Source organism: Dendrobates tinctorius, unplaced genomic scaffold (assembly GCF_039654945.1).
Source record: "Dendrobates tinctorius isolate UK_male_01 unplaced genomic scaffold, ASM3965494v1 ptg000063l, whole genome shotgun sequence".
NCBI classification, from domain to species: Eukaryota; Metazoa; Chordata; class Amphibia; order Anura; family Dendrobatidae; genus Dendrobates; species Dendrobates tinctorius.
This window is the reverse complement of record NW_027361731.1, coordinates 648,357-669,429: the sequence shown is the minus strand read 5'-3', so window position 1 is coordinate 669,429 and position 21,073 is coordinate 648,357. Positions and strand designations below refer to the sequence as shown.

The window sequence follows — 21,073 nt, the reverse complement described above, 5'->3', positions numbered from 1 at the left end:
TTTAGTGCAGCTATTCTGCATTGTTGATCCTGGGGAAGGAAAAAAACCCACAGAGTAGAAGCCAATTTTCTCCATAGGGAAAAAAATTCCTTCCCCTAAGCTGGGTCAACCATCTACCTATAATATTATTCGTAACCTTCTATACTGTTACAAGAAAAGCATCCATTCCTTTTTTAAATTCATTCAGTGAGTTGGCCATCACCACGTCCTCAGGAAGAGAATTCCAGAGCCTCACTGCTCTTACCGTGAAGAACCCTCTTCTATGCTGGTGCAGAAATTGTCTTTCCTCCAAACGAAGAGAATGCCACCTTGTTCTTGTCACAGTCCTTGGTACAAACAGTTCATTGGAGAGATCTCTGTATTGCCCTCTGATATACTTGTACATAGATATTAGGTCTCCCCTAAGTCTTCTCTTTTCTAGAGTAAATAGACCTAATTTTGATGACCTTTCTGGGTATTGCAGTGAACCAACTCCATTTATCATCTTAGTAGCCCGCCTTTGAACCCTTTCAAGTTCAGTAATGTCTTTCTTGATCACCGGCGTCCAAAATTGCACACAATACTCCAAGTGTGGTCTGACGAGTGATTTGTACAGAGGGAGAATTACAGTAATATAATCTGAGCTCAACTTATATGCCATTCTAAGATCTTATATGAATTGAGACAGACATTCTATATATTGGGAGACAGGAACATAAAACTCTATTAAGCTATATGTAATTATATTCTTATAGAAACAACCACACATCTGTAAACTGTCTCTCTCATCAGGGAAGACAAGTTTCACTTCAGGAGCTCATATGATTGGCAGGTTCCTTTCCCATCTGAGTGCATCACCATCAAGTTCCTGATCCATTGAAAGTCTTCTGCAACGTGCTGGAACTCTCTGTGGCAATGGCGGAGCAAGTGGTCAGTAAGATATATGGATACTGGGAATGTCCAGGGCAACACAGAATGTTCTCATGTAGCTTGAATCTTTGAAAATATACAGCTGGGACGTGTAGCCCCAGGAGTACATCAAGCCATTTTCCCCGAGGGTATTAAGTAGTGGTTTTAATACCCTTCTTTTAGAAAGTGTCATTCAGAAAGGATCTGTGAGCAATTTGTGTTTTACATTGAAATCAACAAAACCCAACTCATATTTTTTCCTCATAATAGGCTCAATTACATTGAAAAAAATGTGGGACAGATAATGTATATTGGACTCTCAGAATCTGAGCCATGATTGTCTAGTGTACGGTGCGTTCTATCGATCTCCAGCTCCTTATCAATAGGATCACAAAGGATATTTTGAATAACTTGAGCAGTGTTTGCTTAATCACTTGTGTATTGATGCTTTCAGGTAAACCCCTTATCCAGATGATATTGTAATTTTCTAGGTCATCTACCATATTAAATTGACTGTTTATTTGCTGGCTGCGAAGATCCAGTGTTGTTTATGAGCATTTTGAAGGTCCAAAACTTGTTCAACATCATCCTCTAATCTCTGTACCTTGCCAGAAAGCGGTGATAGAAGTGATGGAACATATTTCAGTTTTGTATGTGGTCTTCAGCCTTTGTATATATATCTCCATGTCTTGTTTAGTAGGGATAGACGCAATATGAAATACAAATCAATTATGGCGTTCCCCATATCAGAATCCCCTGTGGCTTTGGAGGAGGGGAGGTAAATTCCCCTGTGACGCAAACATTGCTCAGTACGTGGGCTTCAGTGAGAACGCAAGGAGATTTGTGGAGCCGTTTTCTTGTGAGACTGACATTAAAAAAGGAGAAATTGCAGGACTTACAGGCTTGAGCTGTCTTGCATTATGAGGGTTAAGAGTGCTACTTTTTCCAAGCTGAGGCAGAAATGGCACCGGAGTGGAAAGATGAGCCCTTCGATAAGAAATGTGGGAACGTGAATCGCGACACCAATGGATCAGCACCGGCAAGGAAGGAGAGTATGAGTGTTTTTATTTAAAGAGAACAAACAAGAGAAATGAGAAGGTACACTTTTTGGTTAAAACAACATTCTGAAGATGAAAAAGGCTTCTCCCCTGTGTGACGTCTCTGAAGTTTATTCAGAGTTAATTTCCACGTAAAACATTTGCGGTAGATAAGCCCCATATGCAACTGGAAAGATAAAAACAAATTAGATTATACTCACCAGGGGGGGGGTCTGGTCCGATGAGTGTCGCAGGTCCGGGTCAAGGCACCTCCCATCTTCATGCGATGATGTCCTCTTCCTTGCTTCTGTCGCAGCTCCTGCGCAGGCGTACTAATTTGAGGGCATAGTAAAGTACTGCAGTGCCTCTCTGACATTTCCTGGCGCCTGCGTACTGCAGTACTTTGCTCTGGGCTCAATAGGGCAGAGAATTATGCCTGCGCAGGAGCTGTGATAGAAGTAAGGAATCGGACGTCATTGCATGAACATAGGAGGCGCCGGACCCAGACCTGCGACACCCATCGGAATCGGACCACACCCGACCACCCCTGGGTAAGTATAATCTAACTTGTTTTTCTTATTCAGTTTACATCAGAGGCTTATCTATAGCATTATAGAATGCTGTAGACAAGCCCTAATGGCGGTGGCCGCAGCTTATATGCGAAAAACTAGGTGACAGATTCCCTTTAAGCACATGAAAAAAGTTTCTCCCCCGTGTGACTGCTCTGATGGCGAAGAAGAAATGATATATTCTCAAAACATTTTCCACATTCTGAACATGAAAAAGGCTTCTCCCCTGTGTGGGTTCTATGGTGGCCATCAAGACCTGCTTTACGTTTAAAACATTTCCCACATTCCGAACAGGAAAATGGCTTCTCCCCTGTGTGAATTCTCTGATGTGTGATAAGATTTGTTTTCTGGTTAAAACATTTTCCACATTCCGAACATAAAAATGGCTTCTCCCCTGTATGAGTTCTCAGGTGTGTGAGAAGACTTGATTTGAGGATAAAACATTTTCCACATTCTGAACATGAAAATGGCTTCTCCCCTGTGTGGGTTCTATGGTGGCCATCAAGACCTGCTTTATGTTTAAAACATTTCCCACATTCTGAACAGGAAAATGGCTTCTCCCCTGTGTGAGTTTTCTGATGTGTGATAAGACTTGATTTGAGGATAAAACATTTTCCACATTCTGAACATGAAAATGGCTTCTCCCCGGTGTGAGTTTTCTGATGTGTGATAAGATTTGATTTGAGGATAAAACATTTTCCACATTCTGAACATGAAAATGGCTTCTCCCCGGTGTGAGTTTTCCGATGTGTGATAAGATTTGATTTGTGGTTAAAACCTTTTCCACATTCTGAACATGAAAATGGCTTCTCCCCTGTGTGAGTTTGCTGATGTTTGATCAGATTTGATTTGTGGTTAAAACATTTTCCACATTCTGAACATGAAAATGTCTTCTCTCTCATGTGAGTTTGCTGATGTTTGATCAGATTTGATTTCTCTGTAAAACATTTTCCACATTCTGAACATGAAAAAGGCTTCTCCCCTGTGTGAGTTCTATGGTGCTTAACCAAAGCTGATTTTTCCTTAAAAATTTTTCCACATTCTGAACATGAAAATGGTTTCACACCTGTGTGACTTCTCTGGTGTGTGACAAGTTGTGATATATGGTTAAAACATTTTCCACACTTGGAACAAGAAAGACTATTCTCCGTTGTGTGAATTTTTTGATATTTAAGAAAAGACTTTTCGAGGGGAAAATGATTTACATATTCTGAACGTGAAAATGGCTTCTTTGCTTTATACGTTTTAATGCTTTTTTTGTGACTTTGATTTTCCTCAGGAGTCGGTAATGAATCAGAAGGCAGGACCTGTTTCAAAGGATCAGATGGTAGATCTTTGCTGCGAATGAATGATGGTATATCTGGAGTTATGGCATTGACTTCAATTGTATCCTGTGTACTCTCAAAATCATCTGGTTTAAAAACTGAAGATGTCAGCTGTCCCTCTGATCTCTTGGTACAGTCATCTGCCAAGAATAAAACCATTATTTTTGAATAAAATCCTTGAAATTTATACTTTTTAACGCTTCTACTTAAACTATGTTGAAAAAGTTTAATTATAAACCAAGACAATGACATTTCACAGTCGGTAGAAAACCTCATAGGATGAACCAGTAGAGTGTGGTGTTCGACTGTTTGTTCATTCTGCCTCCCAAATGTAGGTGAAAATAAAAACTTCTACTCATCTCACAAAGAACAAGCCTCACTCAGGTACATCATGTGACAGAGGAAAAACAGAGTTTTCCACATTATTAGTGGCTCAATGGCTCTTGAAAAGTAACATGGCTTCCATAAACCAATCCAGCAATATCCGCTCTCCCAAAGTCAAATCTTTCCCTCACTTGTGAGCCTTTCAGTGCGCCCAAACCACATTCAACATCCAGGTATTTGGCATTACTATATTGAGAAGAACCCGCTTAATGTATGGTGTGTGTCTCCTGCAGCACAATCTGAACACTCTGTGTTGGGTAATAAAATGGCAAATGTGCAATTTTCACTCTCCAACATCCACTCAGTGCTAGTTTCCAGAAAGTGGCTGTGAAATCAAAATAGTCACTACTCCTATAGATTAATTCCCTGAGGGTTAGGCTGCGTTCATACGTCGCGGTTTTTTTTCGCGGTGGATTTTAATGCGTGTTTTTGCCGCGAAAACGCAAAAAAAATGCATTCCTATGGGATTCCACAATGCTGTGCTAATGCTGCGGATTAAAAAATACGCGGCATGCTCATTAATTTTGCGGAATTGCTGGGATTCCGCCCACATCAGAATGCATTGTTCTGCTTACTTTCCGCATGTGGCTGTGCCCACCATGTGAAAAGTAAGCAGAACATTTGCGGAGGGTACCCAGGGGGTGGAGGAGAGGAGACTCCTCCAGGCTGTAGGTACCATATCCCTGTAATAGAATTAAAAAAAAAAAAAAAAAAAAAATCGGGTTATATTCACCTTCCGGCGTGAATTTCACGGGAAAATCGCGGGAATTTAAAATGCGGTTTTCCCGCAGTTACCGCAACGTGCGCACTTAGACTTATAATTTCCAAAATAGAGCCACTTATTTGGGGTTTCTACTCCTCTGGTTTTCTATTTTGTCATATTAAGACTTCTGAAAATGGTGTGTTACATTTTTTCTGGGATCTGCTCCTGCAACGTCTGTTTCTGCCATAAGGCGCCACCTTATTCATTCTGCAGGTGGCGCTGGTGATGCAGGAGATATAGCAACCAGAAACTCTGGATGGCACAGGTTCTGTCCTTCCAAAAAGATTAGGTTGCCTGGGACCTATAGTACCATCCAGTATAGCAGTATGGGATTGTGTGGTGCCCTACTAAAACTAGAAGCATATGGCCGGAAGCTGCCAGACACAGCCTTGTTCTCCTCTGGTTCAGTCCTCTGTGCTCAGCTCCCAACTTTTGTATTTGTCTCCTGTTGTGACCCTGGCCCGTTTACTGACTACACTAGCATCTTCTGATTTTGTATTTTCTCTGCTCTCCTGCTTGTGACCCGGCATTCTGACCATTCTTCTTACCATGCCACACCACAGAACAGCAAGTAAATTTAGAGCTCGGGCAATATTTTCCATTAAATGAGTTTCTTTAAAAAGTATTAGACATTCAAGGAGGACATTTTATAATATTGCAGAGATGCGGTGTTTTAAAATTAAGATCTTGGGCATTTGGAAGAGGCAAAGGTAACCTTTTTTTTTTTTTTATTTAAAGACTACCATGAAGTTACAGGCTCACATAAGTGAGGCAGGCCAATTCCAGCACAACTCATACAATATGAAAAACTGTAAACAAATAGAGAAAAAAAGACATGTTACATTCTCAACATGTATGTATGAGGGGCAAGATCCAATACTAAACAGGACTTGCATTAATTTATGGTGGACCATTGGACCTACTGTGAGTCCTGACCAGAAGGGTAGAGAAAGTATTAGTGCACCCATTTCAGGAGAGATTGTGCAGTAATCTGAATTCCTTAGGATTGAAAACATAATGGAATTTATGATGTGGAGTGAATGCATGAAATCAGGGCTCGAGTCATTCCAACACATCTCCTGCAGGCGTGAATATTACAGCCATCAGCCACACACAGCTTAGAGATATATCATCGCACAGGTGTAATGGTTTTACGTAGTTTCTCACGACCCCGTTTCAAGTTAGTCAATATTAAATTGAAAAGTCAGGATAAGAGGAAACTCTGTTGTTATTATACAGAAATTCACACTTGGCCTCACTGAACATTTAATGTTACCGATCATAAAAGCAAAGTTTGGCCATGCAGACTGGACCATATGAGCACATTCAGCAGCACAGAAGGGAGAGAGGTAGATTCATCCAATAAGATATCAGGGATCTAGGAAGCCAACAGCATCATTACCATACGCATCTTAATATTTTTCTTCAAGTGATTTTCTAACTTGTCAGCACATTCTACATACACAGTCATTTGACTTTTTAGTTTACAGAACTGGGTAGGTAATTGTCAGCGTCTTCTTATCCCAGGTCGTAGGTGGCTCCTCCAGGTTGTAACTTCTATAGGACAGAACTTTCAATTTTGAACCGTTTTGGGTGGAGGAACATGTTGTGGTCGAGCGGCAAAATGGTGATGCTCAGGCACCTCCCCAGTGAAGAGGAAGGAATATATTCATAATGCCTCAAAACCATTGGCTGGGGAGGAAAATAGAATTCGACTTACAGGTAATTTGTTTTCTAGGAACCTTCCACGACAGCCACATCGGAGGTCGTCTTCCCTGCCCTAATAGGGAACAGGAATACAAAGAGGTTAAATACCCCTCTCCTTCCTGCAAACACCAGTGTTTTCCTGGACACACTAGTATGAATAGTTACCAAAGTGCAGGAATCATCTGATAAAATCATCAGATAGGGAGGGAAATTACTGCTGTTGTGGAAGGTTCCTAGAAACCGAATTACCGGTAAGACTATTTCTATTTTCTCTAGTCACCTTCCACGAAAGCCACATCGGAGTAATACCAACAGCTAATTTCTCTAGGGAGGGATCACAGCCTGCAGAACTCGTCTGCCAAAAGTTAAATCCCAATTGAAATTTAGTCTGTAATGCCTGGTGAACGTGTGGATGGACGACCAGGTGGCGGCTTTGCATATCTGCTCTGACGAAGCATTCCCCCTCTCTGCCCTTGATGTTGCTATCGAACGGGTAGAATGCGCCTTCAGTGAAGCCAGTGGATCCAGTTTCTGTGATGAGTAGGCCAGGCAGATAGACTGTCTGATCCAATTCGCGATCATGTTCTTTGCCGCCTTCTTGCCCTTATTTCGTCCTGAGAACTGGATGAATAAATTCTGGTCAATACGCCAGGCTTCAGTCTGCTGTAGGTAAAACAGGACCACACTACAAATGTCGAGAGTGTGGAAAGTCTCTTCCTTAGGGATGGAAGGGCTTGGGCAGAAAGAGGATAGTACAATATCCTGATCCCTATGGAAGTTTGAGATCACTTTGAGTAGAAAGGTATGATCTAATCTCAAGATGATACTATCTGCAGTGATTGTGAGGCAAGGTTCTTGAATTGACAGGGCCTGCAATTCCCCTATACGTCTAGCCGTAGTAATTGCGACTAAGAAGACGGTTTTAAGGGTTAAGTTCGTTATGGTCATGGAATCTAAAGGTTCATATGGATCTTGGGTTAGGCTGTTGAGCACGATGTTGAGATCCCAAGGAGGCACCTGACTGCGGAGTCTAGGACGGATCCTGGCTGCCGAAGCCATAAAACGTTTCATACAGCGGTGGTTGGCCAGGTCAAGATCAAAAAATGCGCTAAGAGCTGATAATTGCACCTTCAGTGTGCTGGGGGTAAGGCCTAGTTCTAGACCTTTTTGTAAAAAGTCTAGGATCTGTGCTACGTTGGGGTGGAAAGGATCAGGGGTGCCTGGAAAGCACCAGGACGAAAACTTTTTCCAGACCTTGGCATAGATGGCATTGGTTATTGGTTTTCGGCTTTCCTGAAGGGTTTGGATTACCTTATCCGAGAGTTCTTTGGCTCTTAGGATTTTGGCCTCCGTAACCATGCTGCAAGGTTCAATTTGCATATTTCCGGGTGTAGCAGAGGACCTTGGTGAAGGAGATCGCTCTTTTGGGGTAGAAGCCAGGGGTCTTCCTGGGCCATGTCCAGTAGGGTACTGTACCAACTTCTTCGGGGCCAAAGCGGAGCGATTAGTATTGTGGGGACTCGGTCTGCCCGGATTTTCTGTAATGTTTTTGCTAGCATCGTTATGGGTGGGAAGGCATATGCGAGGTTTAAATCCCACCATTGGGCGAAGGCATCTATTCCTTGTGCTCCATCCATGTGGTTGAGGGAAAAGAATACTCCTGTCTTTGCATTTTGCCTGTTGGCGAATAGGTCCATCATAAGGCTAGGGACGAAAAGACTGCTTGGTACAGGCACCACTCCCCTGGATAAACGTCTTTCCGGCTGAGGAAATCTGCCTTGGTGTTTTCTGATCCTTTCAGATGCACTGCTGCGATAGAAAGTAAGTTTTCCTCTGCCCAGGAGAAGATCCTTGCTGCTGTTGCCTTCAGGCCGGCGTACTTCGTACCCCCTTGGTGCCGTAGATAGGCCATTGTGGTCATGCTGTCCGACTAGACGCAGATGTGGTGATTTTGGATTAGTGATGATGACGCTTTTAGAGCTTATTCTACCGCCTTCAGTTCCCTCAGGTTTGAGGAACTGGTGCTGATGCTCAGTGGCCATCGCACCTGAAAATAGGATCTCTACTACTGCGCCCCAGCCACGTTGGCCGGCATCAGAGCGGAATGTTTTCAGGGGAAGCTGATCCCAGCTGACCCCCTTCTGAAGATTTCGGTAGTTCAACCACCACCTCAGGGCCGATTTTACATGACCGGGGTGGGGAATCTTTCAGGATAAAGGAATTTGTCGCCGCCTGGAATGTAGAAGCACGTGGCTTTGTAAGATTTGAGTGTGGGCCTGAGCCCAAGAAACCATCCGGGTTCATGTGGTCAGAGATCCTAGAGTAGACATTGACTCTCTGAGGGTTGGTGCCCGCTGGTTCCTGAACCTGGTTATCTTGAGGACAAGGTCGACCTGACGATCTTTGGGTAGGAAGGATGTCCTTTCCCTTGAGTCCAAGAGGACTCCGAGAAATTTTCTCCTTGTGGAGGGAAGAATCTCTGATTTCTCCAGGTTCGGTATCCAACCCAGGTACCTTAATATCTCCAGGGTCTTTTCTTTGTTCATTTTTAGACGTGAGAAAGAAGGTGCAGTGACGAGGAAGTCATCCAGATATGGGATAATGCATATTCCCTGGCGCCGGATGAAAATCACTGCTTCCGCCATGATCTTGGTAAAGACCCGTGGTGCCGCTGAGATGCCGAAGAGTAGGACGTTGAACTGAAAATGGTTGATTTGCTGACCCTGAAAGACTGTGAATCTGAAGAATTTCCTGTGCTCCGGATGGATTGGCACATGGTAGTATGCATCCCTCAGATCCAGTGTTGCCATTACCTAGTTCTGTCCGATGAGCGGGATTGCTGACCTGATTGACTACATTTGGAATCGCCTGTACAGGATCGATTCGTTTAATGGCTTCAAATTTGTGATGATTCGGTTTTTCCCTGATGGTTTTGTCACCAGGAAGAGACGCGAGTAATGGCCGTGTCCTTCCTCCAGCTTTGGTCGCGGTCAACCTGAGTAGATGTGGAGACTGTAGGGAGGTCACCCTTAAGCATTGTGGGGGAGGACTCTCGAACTCTACTTTTAGTCCATCTCGTATGGTATGGAGGACCTACTGATTTGTGGAGATGGATTGCCACTGGGTGAAAAAGAGCGAGAGTCGACCCCCCATGTTCTTGCCCTTGCCTCCTTTGGGATAACTCCATCTCCCTGTTTTGCCTTTCCCCCTGTACTCTGAGAGGGACGAAAAAACTGTCTCCTAAGATTTTTATGTTCCGGAAGAGATTTCTTTTTGTCCGAGGCCTTGTCCAGGATGTCATCCAGGACAGGCCCGAACACATCGTGGCTTTGGAAGGGGATGGCACACAATTTGGCTTTGGAGGTAAAGTCGCCTCCACAGGATTTTAACCAGAACGCTCTTCTTGAAGAGTTAGAACGGACGGCTGCTTTTGCGGCTACCCGGACTGACTCGGCAGAAGCATCAGCTAAGAACCCCGTCGCTTTCTGCAGTAGGGCTAGGGAGTCGAGTATCTCTTCCCTTGAGGTGCCGTGAGTCAGATGATCCTCAAGTGTGCGTAACCATAGAAACAGGGACCTGGCCACACATGTGGTGTTAGGAACGGCGGAACGCACTAAATAAAAGTGAGTTCGCCGCTCGGGGTCCAACGTGCAGAAGGTGTTATAACTGCTGCTGAGTAATGGCATACGCACAATATGGCGGTATAATGCGCACGGGGTTAAACGTCACCCAGGTGCGCAGAGCAATCACTGTTTAATCACAGAGATGCCAGTAAGGGAAAACACAAAAAGGCAGAGCCTGTTAGCGTCACAGGTCTCAGATATATGCACACACGGTATCAGGTCACAGGTGCAGGACCAAAGGCAGAAGGAACTGCGTCCATCTACACCTACCGTGTGTGCAGGGTCGCTACTGCGGGCGCCAAAGAGAGCTGCAACTGCAGCGCGGCGTAGGACACTGCCGCAAGACGATAGTGCCGTGAGGAGAAGCACAATCGGATGCTACTGTAGAGGCGCGGTGTGCACAGTGACCTAAGGCTTGCCACTGACTGGTGCTGACTGCTGAACTAATTCCCTATCCACATGCATATTATCAGAGGGAAGGGGTTTCAAATGAGTCAGTCACCAGAATCATACATCCGTCACCATTCACACATCTAGCAAGTAATGTCTATACTAGCGCATGGCCGAACGGCCATGCGGTCCTTTTATAGCCGTGCGCTGCCGGGACCTTCCAGATCTCTGAGCTGGACCAATCAGATCAGGGGAAGGACCTGAGCACGTGACTACCGAGCTCCAATGGGAGATCGTCTCATGAGCATGCTCAGTGGAGCGGCAGCGGGACTTAGCCTCAGGAATGACTTGATGCGAAGCAGTATGTGAGGCTCTGGACTCCTGTTGTGTAGCTACAGGAATCCGACGCCCAACATGTGGAAGCTATATTAGCTTTTAGCAGATTTGTAGAGGTGTCCCAGGACTTCCTTAATAAGCTACCCTGGACTTCTGCACGTCTACGTTCGAGGTCTCCCATAAGGAATTATCACCATCCAGGGAGAAATGGTTTTTCAGCTCAGAGGGCACGCTGAGGCCTTTTTCAGGGAGGCCCCATTCATAGAGGATCAGATTCTGTACATTCTCATGTACAGGAAACCCCTTGTAATCTTTGGCTTCAGACCCCCAAACATCTCATCCTGTACCGTGTATTTAACTTCTTCCTCCTCCACGGTGCACCTAACCATACTGATTAGTTCACCCATATCATTGGAACTAAAGTAATATTGTTTGTTCCCTGATTTAGGAGTGGAAGTGGAAGTTGAACCCTCATTCTCCCAAGCGTCCTCCGAACCCAAGGACTGAATGACGCCCGAGTCTGGGTTAGATTCTATCGGACCTTTCTTCCTCTTCTTAGAGGGAGGTGGTTGTGGCACCGGGATCTGGGATAAAGTGGCCATGGAAGCCTGAACCTCATGTTTTAGGAGGGATTTAATGCTATTCAGAAGAGAGGGCTGTTCAGAATGTAGGACCTCCTCCGTACAGGATTGGCAGAGCTTTTTGCCAGACGAAGAGGGGAGTCTAGCAGCACACATTTTACATTTGCCCTCTTAGGGTCAGAGACCTTTTCTCCCTATAAGAGAGAGACGGTAAGCTAAGCCACTGGAGGGAATAAAGATAGGATAGCCGGGGCCGACACATGCTACTTACAGTAGGAGGGGATACGCTGGGCTCCGCAGAAGCAGAGAGAGAGAGTTTATCACCGTCCATGTCTGTCTGCAGTCAGCGTCAGACAGGTGGTCTTACCTGGTGCTCCCCACCCGGATCTTTAAAAATCGTGGGTCCAGCATCATCTGTGCTCCTCCTCCCCCCTTTGGCCCACCGGCACGCACGTCACCGCCCCGCTTTACCTCCCGAGGAGGCGCAGGAGAGGCGGGAAGGACACAAGTCCACCGAGCAGGAGGAGACGGGTGCAGCCACCGGAGTAGGAAAGCAGGACCCCAGACCTCAGCTGCCCAGCATGTACAGGTGAAAGACGTAGGGTGCTTCCGATCGCCAGCCACGGCAGCACCATCGTAGACCTCTTCATGTCCCATAGGGGACAGGAAAACACTGGTGGTTGCAGGAAGGGGAGGGGTATTTAACCTCTTTGTGTTCCTGTCCCCTATTAGGGTGGGGAAGACAACCTCCGATGTGGCTGTCGTGGAAGGTGACAAGAGAAATAGCAAGTGCACGTGCTGGCCATTTAAGAGAGCGGGAACAAGCGCGTGCCCTTAGAACATGGCCAGAAACCCACCTGGAAGTGCTGCTGGGAGAAAGCGGAGCATGAGAAAGAGAGGAACCAACTGCAGTGCAGGTGAGTGAGCTCAAACGCCGGGAACCCAGCGTGGTGCTAACAGTACCCCCCTTTACACCCCAACCTCTTCAAACCATCGAGGAAGTTCCGGAGACGATTCGGAGCGTGAATATTCTCCGTGGGCTCCCAGGACCTCTCTTTAGGACCAAATCCCTTCCAGTAAACGAGGAAGGTCTTGCCTCTCACCCTCTTCATGGCCAAGATGTTCTCCACTTCAAAAACATCCAAGGCTGTTGGCATGGGCGTGATACTGGGATCACTTGAAGAAGGGACTCAGGATGACTGACTTCAGTAGGGATACATGAAAGCAATTTGGAATCCACAGAGAAGGAAGTAGCTTCAATGTACAGGAGACCTCGTCGATTCGCTTCAACACCTCGAAAGGCCCAATAAGAAGGGACCTTTCAGCCAGACGTACCTGGACAAAAGCCATACCTTGTCTCCAGGACAGAAGCCTGGAGGATCCAGGCGGCTACTGTCCGCATGTCTCAACACGAACCGTGGATGCTTCGAATGTGACTCTGGTGTCCTCCCACAACTTCACAAAATCATTGGAAAGGACATCTGCCGCAGGGACATATCATAAGGAACCGTCACTGGAAGGAGAACCTCAGGTTGCCGACCGAACACAATGTAGAATGGCAACTCTCCCAAGGATTCACCAACATGATTATTATAGGAGAACTCATTTCTGGGAAGTAATTTCATCCAATCATTATGATGTGCATTGACGAAGTGTCGCAGGTAGTTGCCCAGGACCTGGTTGACACGCTCCACTTGTCCATTGGACTGAAGGTGATGGGCCGAGGAGAAATCCAAGAAGATATCCAGATGTTTACAGAGCGCTCACCAGAATCTGGAAGTAAACTGCAAACCTCAATCGGATACGATGTGGCAAGGGAATCCATGCAGGCGGAAAATATGCTTGATGAAGCTTGTCAGCCAATTCAGGAGCGGATGGGAGAGCAGACAACAGGGTAAAGTGCGCCATTTTAGAGAAGCAATCCACAACTACCCAGATGACGGTGCAACCTTTGGAAACTGGAAAATCCGTAATGAAGTCCATTGCTATGTGCTGCCAAAGAACAGAAGGTATGGGTAACAGTAGGAAGTCATCTAGGAACTTTATTGCGGGCACAAGTCAGTCAGGCAGCCACATAAGCATAGATTTCCCTCCTCATGGATGGCCACCAGTAATGACGAGAAATCAATTGTAATTCTTTATTCTATTCTGGAGGAATTCACGACAGGCAGTTGGGGGCGACCAAAACCATCTTAGAGGGGTCAATGATGAATTGAGGATCCTCTTGGTCCCCAGACAGAAATGAGCGAGAGAGGGCATCAGATCTGACATTCTTGTCACCGGATCTGTAATGCAAATGAAGGTTAAAGCGGGCAAAAAACAAAGACCACCTGGCTTGGCGAGGATTAAGTCTCTGAGCGGACTAGAGATATGCCAGGTTCTTATGGTCTGTGTAGATCACTACTGGATAAACTGCACCCTCCAGCAGATATCGCTACTCCCTCAAAGCCATCTTAATGGCGACCAACTCATTGTCCCTGATGGAGTAGTTACATTCTGGAACAGAGAAGGCCTTGGAGAAAAAGCTTTAGGACACACGGAGACCCAAGGAAAACTTCTGGGTAAGCACTGTCCCCTAATGTGGATGCATCCACCTCAAGGAATAAGTGTTTATTCACATCCGGACAAAGCAGAACGGGTGCTGTGGAGAAGAACCGATTGAGAGATTGGAAGGCCTCTTCAGCCTCGGGGGACCAGTTTGGATTCACTCACTTTTGGGTCATGGCAGAGATAGGAGCAGTCACAGTGGAGAAGTGCAGAATAAATTACCGATAATAGTTAGCAAAGCCAAGGAATCTTTGGATTGCTTTGACTTCCATGGGCAGTGGTCACTTAAGGATGGAAGAGACCTATTCAGGATCCATCCTGAATCCGGTATCTGAGACAATGTATCCCAAGAAAGAAAGAGAAGACTGTTGGAAAACGCACTTCTCATACTTGGCGTAGAGACGATTATACCTAAGACGCAGAACTTGCCAAACTGTTCATCTGTGAGAGGCCAGATCCGGGGAAAATACCAGAATATCGTCCAGGTACACCACGACACAGGTATAAAGCAGGTCCCAGAAGATATCGTTGACAAACTCTTGGAAACTGCTGATGCATTACTAAGACCGAAGGGCATCACTCGGTATTCATAATGTCCGTCCCTGGTGTTTAAAGACGTCTTCCATTAGTCTCCCCGGCGAATGTGGATTAGATTGTAGGCGCCCCTTAAATCTAATTTGGTAAAGATTCTGGCACCTCTTACTCGGTCAAACAACTCGGGAATCAGTGGGATAGGATATTTATTTTTCACCATGATCTGGTTGAGACCTCGATAGTCTATACAGGGTCGTAGAGATCTGTCCTTCTTCTTGACAAAGAAAAACCCGGCCCCAGCAGGAGAGGAGGATTTCTGAATGAACCTCCTGGCCAAATTCTCCAGGATATAGTCTGACATAGCTTGAGTCTCAGCTGGGGACAGAGGGTAATCTCAGCCTCTAAGGGGTGTAGACCCGGGAATCAAGTCGATAGGGAAGTCATACGGCCTGTGGGGCAGCAAAGTCTCTGCCTCCTTCTTGTCAAATACGTTAGCGAAGGACCAATAGGTGGATAGCAAACCGGGCAGCGATGTTGGACTACACAGGGCCTTAGCCAGGCGTATGGGAGCCAGACATGTCTCATGACAGAAATGTCCCCAGCGGAGCACCTCTCCAGTTCTCCATTCCACCACAGGTTCGTGCTGACACAGCCATGGTAGGCCCAAGAGAAAGGCATGAGACTTGTTGGAGACAACAAAGAAGATAATTTTCTCTGTATGGAGCATTCCAATACGTATCTCACGCGGCTCAGTAGCCAAATGAACCGTCTCCAGAAGAGTTCTCCCATCGACAGATATTATTGCCATGGGGTTCTGAAGTGGCTGAACTGGGATTTGGAACCGATCCACTACAGCCTGAAGGATGAAATTTCTGGATGCCCCGGAATCCAAGTATGCTGACTCAACAAACCGAGATTCACCGGTTGTCACAGCCACAGCAAGAATCAGGGGTTGAGAGACGTCCTGTTTAGAGAGTCCTCTCCTACTGCCCAAAGATGCCGGAGCTTCTCAGGTCCTTGGGCAAAAAAAAAAAAAAACAGAGCCAAGCGCTGCGGTTTTCTTTCACATGCCACCTCACTAGCACACTCATGGAAGCGGAGGTCTATACAGATGGCGAGAGAGATCAGGTCGTTGAGGGTGGTTGGTAGGTCTCGACTGGCTAGCTCATCCTTAATATCTTTGGAAACCTCCCAGAATGTCGCCAGCAAAGCTTCATTGTTCCATCCGAGTTCAGACGCCAGAGTGCGAAAGCGTACCGCATTGCCCCACAGAAGAATTGGTCTGACGTAAACGGAGCAAAGCGGAAGCTGCAGAGGTGTTTCACCCGATTTCATAGAACACTTTGTGAAAAGCTCCCAAGAATGCAGGCAAATTGGAGATGAGCGGATCCTCGCTCATCCACAATGGGTTCAACCATGCCAGAGCCTCACCTCCAAGGTGCAACATTAGAAACGCCACCTTTGCTCGATCCAGCAGGAAATGGTGCGGAAGAAGCTTAAAACGTAGCCATTCCAGGTTGATGAACCCATGGCAGAGCTTCGGATTACCGTCAAAGCGTGGTGGGGCCGCGAGTCAGTGGCCAAGATCTTGAACTAAGCAAATTGTCTGGGAAGTCTCTGGAGGAGACATGGCTGTTTCGAGATGCTGGTACTCTGGAGGGATGTTTAAGGCCTGCAACTGTGTGGACAGCTCTTCCTGTGCGTTCTTCTGTCGGCAAAGCTCCTGGTACATGGTCCATACGGGCAGGGTCCGGGGTCCAGCGGGATCCATGGCCTGAGCAAACTGTCACGGTTGTGGTTTGTGGAACTACTGTGCCACGAACTGCGGAGAGCCTGGAGGGACATGACTAAGCGATCACCTGGCTATTCACTAAAGCATCTGATGGTGAGATTAGACTTGGCTCCCGATGAACGCCAGGTGCCACTCCAGGGCAGACTAACGGTCGTACAGCAGCTGGACCCAAAGGGCTGACTGGATCGAGCAGCAGGCAGAGCTTGTATCAGAGTGCAGCTGAAAGAGTTTGTGCCAGAGTGCAGTAGGCAAGTTTTGATTCAGAGTGCAGCAAACAGGATTTGCTTCAGTGTACAGCAGGCAGGATTGGCTTCAGAGTGCAGCAGGAGGGATTAGCTTCACAGTGCAGCAGACAGGATTTGTACTGGTATGCGACCTTACATAACATAGACTGAAACAGGTAGGTTGCTCGGACACCTCCCCAGTGGAGAGGAAGCAATATACACATAATGCCTCAAAACCATTGGCTGGGGAGGAAATAGCAAGTGCACACGCTGGTCCTTTAACCCCTTCATGACCAAGCCTATTTTGACCTTAATGACCAGGCCATTTTTTGCAATTCTGACCAGTGTCCCTTTATGAGGTAATAACTCAGGAACGCTTCAATGGATCCTAGCGATTCTGAGATTGTTTTTTCGTGACATATTGGGCTTCATGTTAGTGGTAAATTTAGGTTGATAATTTTTGCGTTTATTTGTCAAAAAAATCAGAAATTTGGTGAAAATTTAGAAAATTTTGCAATTTTCAAATTTTGAATTTTTATTCTGTTAAACCAGAGAGTTATGTGACACAAAATAGTTAATAAATAACATTTCCCATATGTCTACTTTACATCAGCACAATTTTGGAAACAAAATATTTTTTTGTTAGGAAGTTATAAGGGTTAAAAGTTAACCAGCGATTTCTCATTTTTACAATAAAATTTACAAAACCATTTTTTTTAGGGACCACCTCACATTTGAAGTCACTTTGAGGGGTCTATATGGCAGAAAATACCCAAAAGTTACACCATTCTAAAAACTGCACCCCTCAAGCTACTCAAAACTACATTCAAGAAGATTATTAACCCTTCAGGTGTTTCACAGGAACTAAAGCAATGTGGAAAGAAAAAATGGACATTTTAATTTTTCCAACAAAAATTTTCTTTTAGCATCAATTTTTTTCATTTTCACATGGGAAACAGGATAAAATGGATGCTAAAATTTGTTGGGCAATTTCTCCGGAGTACAACGATACCTCATATGTGGTCATAAACCACTGTTTGGGCGCACGGCACGGCTCAGAAGGGAAGGAGCGCCATTTGACTTTTTGAATGGAAAATATGCTGGAATATTTAGCGGCTGCCATGTCGTGTTTGGAGAGCCCCTGTGTGCATAAACATTGGAGCTCCTCCACAAGTGACCCCATTTTGGAAACTAGACCCCCCAAGGAACTTATCTAGATACATAGTGATCACTTTGAACCCCAAGGTACTTCACAAATTGATCTGTAAAAAAAAAAAAAAAAAAACACTTTTTTTTCACAAAAATTTTCTTTTAGCCTCAGTTTTTTCATTTTCACATGGGCAACAGGATAAAATGGATCCTAAAATGTGTTGAGCAATTTCTCCTGAGTGCACAGATACCTCATATGTGGTCATAAACCACTGTTTGGGTGCACGGCATGGCCCGGAAGGCAAGGAGCACCATTTGACTTTTTGAATGGAAAATTAGCTCCAATCGTTATCGGACACCATGTCGCATTTGGAGAGCCCCTGTGCACCTAAACATTGGAGCTCCCCCACAAGTGACCCCATTTTGGAAACTAGACCCCCTAAGGAACTTATCTAGACGTGTAGGGAGCACTTTGAACCCCCAAGTGCTTCACAAAAGTTTATAACACAGAGCAGTGAAAATAAAAAATATTTTTTTTTCCTCAAAAATGATTTTTAGCACACTATTTTTAATTTTCACAAGGCTAACAGGAGAAATTGGACCACAAATCTTGTTGTCCAGTTTGTCCTGAGTACGCTGGTACCCCATATGTGGGGGGGAACCACTGTTTGGGCACACGGCAGGGCTCAGAAGGGAAGGAGCGCCATTTGACTTTTTAAAATGCAAAATTACTTCCAATCGTTAGCGGACACCATGTTGTGTTTGGAGAGCCACTGTGTGCCTAAACATTGGAGCTCCCCCACAAATGACCCCATTTTGGAAACTAGACCCCCTAAGGAACTTATCTAGATGTGTAGTGAGCACCTTGAACCCTCAAGTGCTTCACAAAAGTTTATGACGCAGAGCCGTGAAAATAAAAAAAAAAATTTTTTTCCCCTCAAAAAATTATTTTTTAGTGCGCAATTTTTTATTTTCACAAGGGTACCAGGATAAATTAGACCCCAAAATTTGTTGTCCAGTTTGTCCTGAGTACGCTGGTACCCCACATGTGGGGGGGAACCACTGTTTGGGCACACGTCGGGGCTCGGAAGGGAAGTAGTGACATTTTGAAATGCTGACTTTGATGGAATGGTCTGCGGGCGTCATGTTACATTTGCAGAGCCCCTGATGTACCTAAACTGTGGAACCCCCCCACAAGTGACCCAATTTTGGAGACTAGACCCCCCAAGGAACTTATCTAGATGTGTGGTGAGCACCTTGAACCCCCAAGCGCTTCACAGAAGTTTATAACGCAGAGCCGTGAAAATAAAAAATATTTTTTTTTCCACAAAAAAAAAAATGATTTTTAGCCAGCAATTTTTTTTTCACAGGGGTAGCAGGATAAATTGGCCCCAAAAGTTGTTGTCCAGTTTGTTCTGAGTACGCTGATACCTCATATGTGGGTGGGGACCACTGTTTGGGTACACGTCGGGGCTCGGAAGGGAAGTAGTGACATTATGAAATGCTGACTTTGATGGAATGGTCTGCGGGCATCATGTTACATTTGCAGAACCCCTGATGTACCTAAACTGTGGAACCCCCCCACAAGTGACCCCATTTTGGAAACTAGACCCCCTAAGGAACTTATCTAGATGTGTGGTAAGCACCTTGAACCCCCAAGTGCTTCACAGAAGTTTAGAACGCAGAGACGTGAAAATAAAAAATATTTTTTTTTCCTCCAAAAAATGATTTTTAGCCAGCAATTTTTTTTTTCACAAGGGTAGCAGGATAAATTGGACCCCAAAAGTTGTTGTACAGTTTGTCCTGAGTACGCTGGTGCCCCATATATGGGGGGGAACTATTGTTTGGGCACACGTAAGGGCTCGGAATGGAAGTAGTGGCGTTTTGAAATGCAGACTTTGATGGAATGGTCTGCGGTCGTCATAACGTTTGCAGAGCCCCTGATGTGCCTAAACAATAGAAACCCCCCACAAGTGACCCCATTTTGGAAACTAGACCTCCCAAGTAACTTATCTAGATGCCTGGTGAGCACTTTGGAACCCCAAGTGCTTCACAGAAGTTTATAACGCAGAGACGTGAAAATTATAAAAAAAAATTTTTCCACAAAAATATTTTTTTAGCCCTCAATTTTTTATTTTCCCAAGGGTACCAGGAGAAATTAGACCCCCAAAGTTGTTGTGCAATTTTTCCTGAGTACGCTGATACCCCATATGTTGGGGTAAACCACTGTTTGGGCACACGTCGGGGCTTGGAAGGGAGGAAGCACCGTTTAACTTTTTGAACGCAAAATTGGCTGGAATCAATGGTTGCACCATGTCGCGTTTGGTGACCCCCTGATGTGCCTAAACAGTGGAAACCCCTCAATTCTAACTCCAGCCCTAACCCCAACACACCCCTAACCACAGCCCTAACCCCAACACATCCCTAACCCTAATTCCAACCCTAACCATAACCCTAACCCCAACAGACCCCGAACCCTAATCCCAACCCTAACCATAACCCTAACCACAAGCCTAACCCTAATTCCAACCCTAACCCTAATTCCAACCCTAACCCTAATTCCAACCCTAACCCTAATTCCAACCCTAACCCTCTTTCCAATCCTAACCCTAACCCTCTTTCCAACCCTAACCCTCTTTTCAACCCTAACCCTAACCCTCTTTTTAACCCTAACCCTAACCCTCTTTTCAACCCTAACCCTAACCCTAATGGAAAAAAAAAAAAAAATATCTTTATTTTATTAGTTCTGCCTACCTATGGGGGTGATAATCGGGGGGTTTATTTACTTTTTCTTTCATTTTGATTACTGTGAGAGTGATCAAAATGAAAGAATGGAATCTGCAGCCGGCAGATTCGGGCGGGCACACTGCGCATGCGCCCGCCATTTTCAAAGATGGCGGCGCCCATCACCCGGACCCGAGGGACACCGGGAGGGACGGGGGGACACCGGAGGTACCGGGGGGGGGATCGGAGGCTGGCGGGGAGCAGAGGGAATGGGAGGGGGGCAGATGATGACAGCGGCGGCAGATCGCCGCTGTCATTCAGTTGCGGGGGGGCGATCGCCGGTGGGGGGGGGGGGGGTGGAATCGGTGTCTCCAGCCATGTCCGATGCTACAGCAGCATCGGACATGGCTGGATTGTAATATTTCATCAATTTTCATTGATGAAATATTACTATCGCTCTGATTGGCTGTTTCACTTTTAACAGCCAATCAGAGCGATCG

The 21,073-nt window shown here is 45.6% G+C and overlaps 2 protein-coding genes across 2 annotated transcripts in view; both read right to left on the bottom strand.

The window, feature by feature from the left end:
- LOC141094167 (uncharacterized) overlaps window positions 1-21,073 on the bottom strand; it is a 219,457-nt gene that overhangs the window by 108,605 nt on the left and 89,779 nt on the right. The gene's annotated exons all lie outside the window — the stretch shown is intronic.
- LOC141094134 (uncharacterized) overlaps window positions 1,937-21,073 on the bottom strand; it is a 51,602-nt gene continuing 32,465 nt past the window's right edge. The window contains exon 7 of the mRNA XM_073579869.1: window positions 1,937-3,959. Within this exon, the coding sequence (XP_073435970.1) occupies window positions 2,611-3,959 (1,349 nt within the window). The 3' untranslated portion in view covers window positions 1,937-2,610. The remainder of the gene's footprint in view (window positions 3,960-21,073) is intronic.